Here is a 2,145-nt window from a genome sequence, read left to right on the forward strand (position 1 = left end):
GTGTGACAGTACATCAAGAGCTGTGCCAGACGTTGTTTAAAAGGCTTCCTTCCTCCTGTTTTTTAAAATATGCCTGGCAGATCTGTCATGCTATTGGTTGACAGTTTCTTAATTACACAACTGATGTATAACTAATATTTAATGGGCTTCATATTCAACTAGCTGCTGACACTACACTAATTTTTTTTACGGTAGTAATTCTTTCAAGCGCCATTTCTATTATGCCATTTTCTCAGAAATTTACTATATGCGGTGTTCACACGTGCCTGGATATCAGGTTATTTGGTTAATATTTTTTTTATCTACTATAGTGTATTTTGTTGTTGTCAACTGAGTAAAAAATTAATTGCATACCTATGTAACTAATAAATTCACACTACAAATCCGAGTTCTCTCGCAACCAGCTGCGGAAGAATGAAATCTTGGCATAACCATCCGGAAAACTCAATCCACATTCTCTTATAATGAAGTTTGCCACACCAATTAATTTACCCTTATAGATAGCTGGTCCACCAGAATCACCATAGCAGATACCATTTCCTGAGGTATGCGCCAAACAGATGACTGAGGTTGGTACATAAGCAATTTGCCGTCGGCACTGAAGTGTACTTATCGTGCGCAATGTCGTATATTGGAGATGTGTGGGTTGAGCTCCATCCTGACGCAGATTACCCCAACCCGATACAATGACTGAGGCACCAGCAGGTGGATTGGAGATTGCTAATGGTATTGCTTTAATGCTTTTGCTGAATGTGAGTGGTGTACTTAAGCGCAGCAATGCAATGTCATTTATGTTGCTGACATATAGTGGATGGATAATAATTTTTGCGATACGTACGAGCACACCGCCCGAGTGGATCTGCGTGGAGCCAGCGCGTAACGTTAACATTGCAGCTGGTAGCCTGATAAATAAAGAGTTATAGCGGTAAAGTGAATACAATTTGGGATATTGCAAAAATACACTTACGTCTGCCCTTGATCGCCGATCACACAGTGGGCCGCTGTTACCACATAGTTGGCGGATATGATTGAGCCTCCGCAGTAGTGCTGGCCTGCAACTTGCAACGACACTTGATGAGGAAATTGATCTTCGGCCGCATTCTTACCACCGACAATACGGGCGGATGGCAACTCCGGTGGCGCCAAAGCTTGCAGTGCAACAGGAATAGCACAGCCAAAGTAATACAAAAGCAGCAGCGGCACTATATTAACCGCTCCCATGTTCGTTGTTTTTAATTTGGCGGTGAAAGTCTTGTGTGCATTTTCAGCAGTAATACTTCGCTTAAATATTAATATAATTTTTCCGTGCAGCTTATCGCCTTGCGTCGGCTATCACCTGGCTGTCTCATCAATTACTAAATTTATTTACATAGTTACACCTTTGTGTTTCTCGCTAATTCACATAAAAATTAAAGGGGGCTTTTTTTTTAAATCTGCAAAAAGAATGCGCAGTTCTTATCGTGAATTCGCCAAGCCTAGGAAAGTAATAAACGCTCGTGGGTGATTGCCATTATTTGCTTAGCACGTGAACACTTTTGATAAGGCACTCCTGGCACAATCAACTGGAAGTGATTAAATTGCAATTAGTTAAAAAGTAAGATATGCAGTGTTCGATACGAGGGTTGCTATTTAAGTGTTGAGATACTAGGTGTGAGTATGTAAGATCTAGGGATGTCAATCCCGGGATCCCGGTCTTTTTTAAGTCCCGAATATCCCGGCATTCGTCAATTTAAATCCCGGGATTGCTGGAAACATTTTTTTTTGTTAGCCAATTAAATTTTTATCACAAATATCCCCTCTCAAGGGCAAAACAAGAATTTTTTGCAACCCTTATGCTATAATTTCTTTAAGATCGCATTACCATCAAAAGAAGGAATAATTTTGCTTCGCTCAAAATGGAATAGGTGATGCACTTATATATTTATTGTTTACTTAAATGTGTTAACTTTTATTATTATTACTTAAATATACTGATAATATCTTAAATTGATCTCAAACAGTGATTTAAAAAATTTTATATAGTTACATAGGCAGTTACTGCTGTACCAAATACAGTCACTTACCAAAATATTTTGCATCGATTTTTTTTGCAATATTCTAAATATTTTTCATGGTATTTTTTTGTTAATCAAAAAGTATATATAA

At 38.3% G+C, this 2,145-nt stretch overlaps 1 protein-coding gene across 1 annotated transcript; it reads right to left on the reverse strand.

Moving 5' to 3' along the window:
• Window positions 1–319: 319 nt before the first annotated feature.
• Window positions 320–1,249, reverse strand: LOC118751700 (serine protease SP24D-like). The gene is made up of 2 exons (XM_036486515.1): window positions 968–1,249; window positions 320–902 (listed from the first exon to the last, which is right to left on the reverse strand). Exons 1-2 carry the CDS (start codon window positions 1,219–1,221, stop codon window positions 377–379), a joined length of 780 nt encoding a protein of 259 aa, XP_036342408.1. The 5' UTR covers window positions 1,222–1,249; the 3' UTR covers window positions 320–376.
• Between the last annotated feature and the right edge of the window lie 896 nt (window positions 1,250–2,145).

Source organism: Rhagoletis pomonella, unplaced genomic scaffold (genome assembly GCF_013731165.1).
Source record: "Rhagoletis pomonella isolate Grant_MI unplaced genomic scaffold, Rhpom_1.0 Rhpom_scaffold_00924, whole genome shotgun sequence".
Lineage (NCBI taxonomy): Eukaryota > Metazoa > Arthropoda > Insecta > Diptera > Tephritidae > Rhagoletis > Rhagoletis pomonella.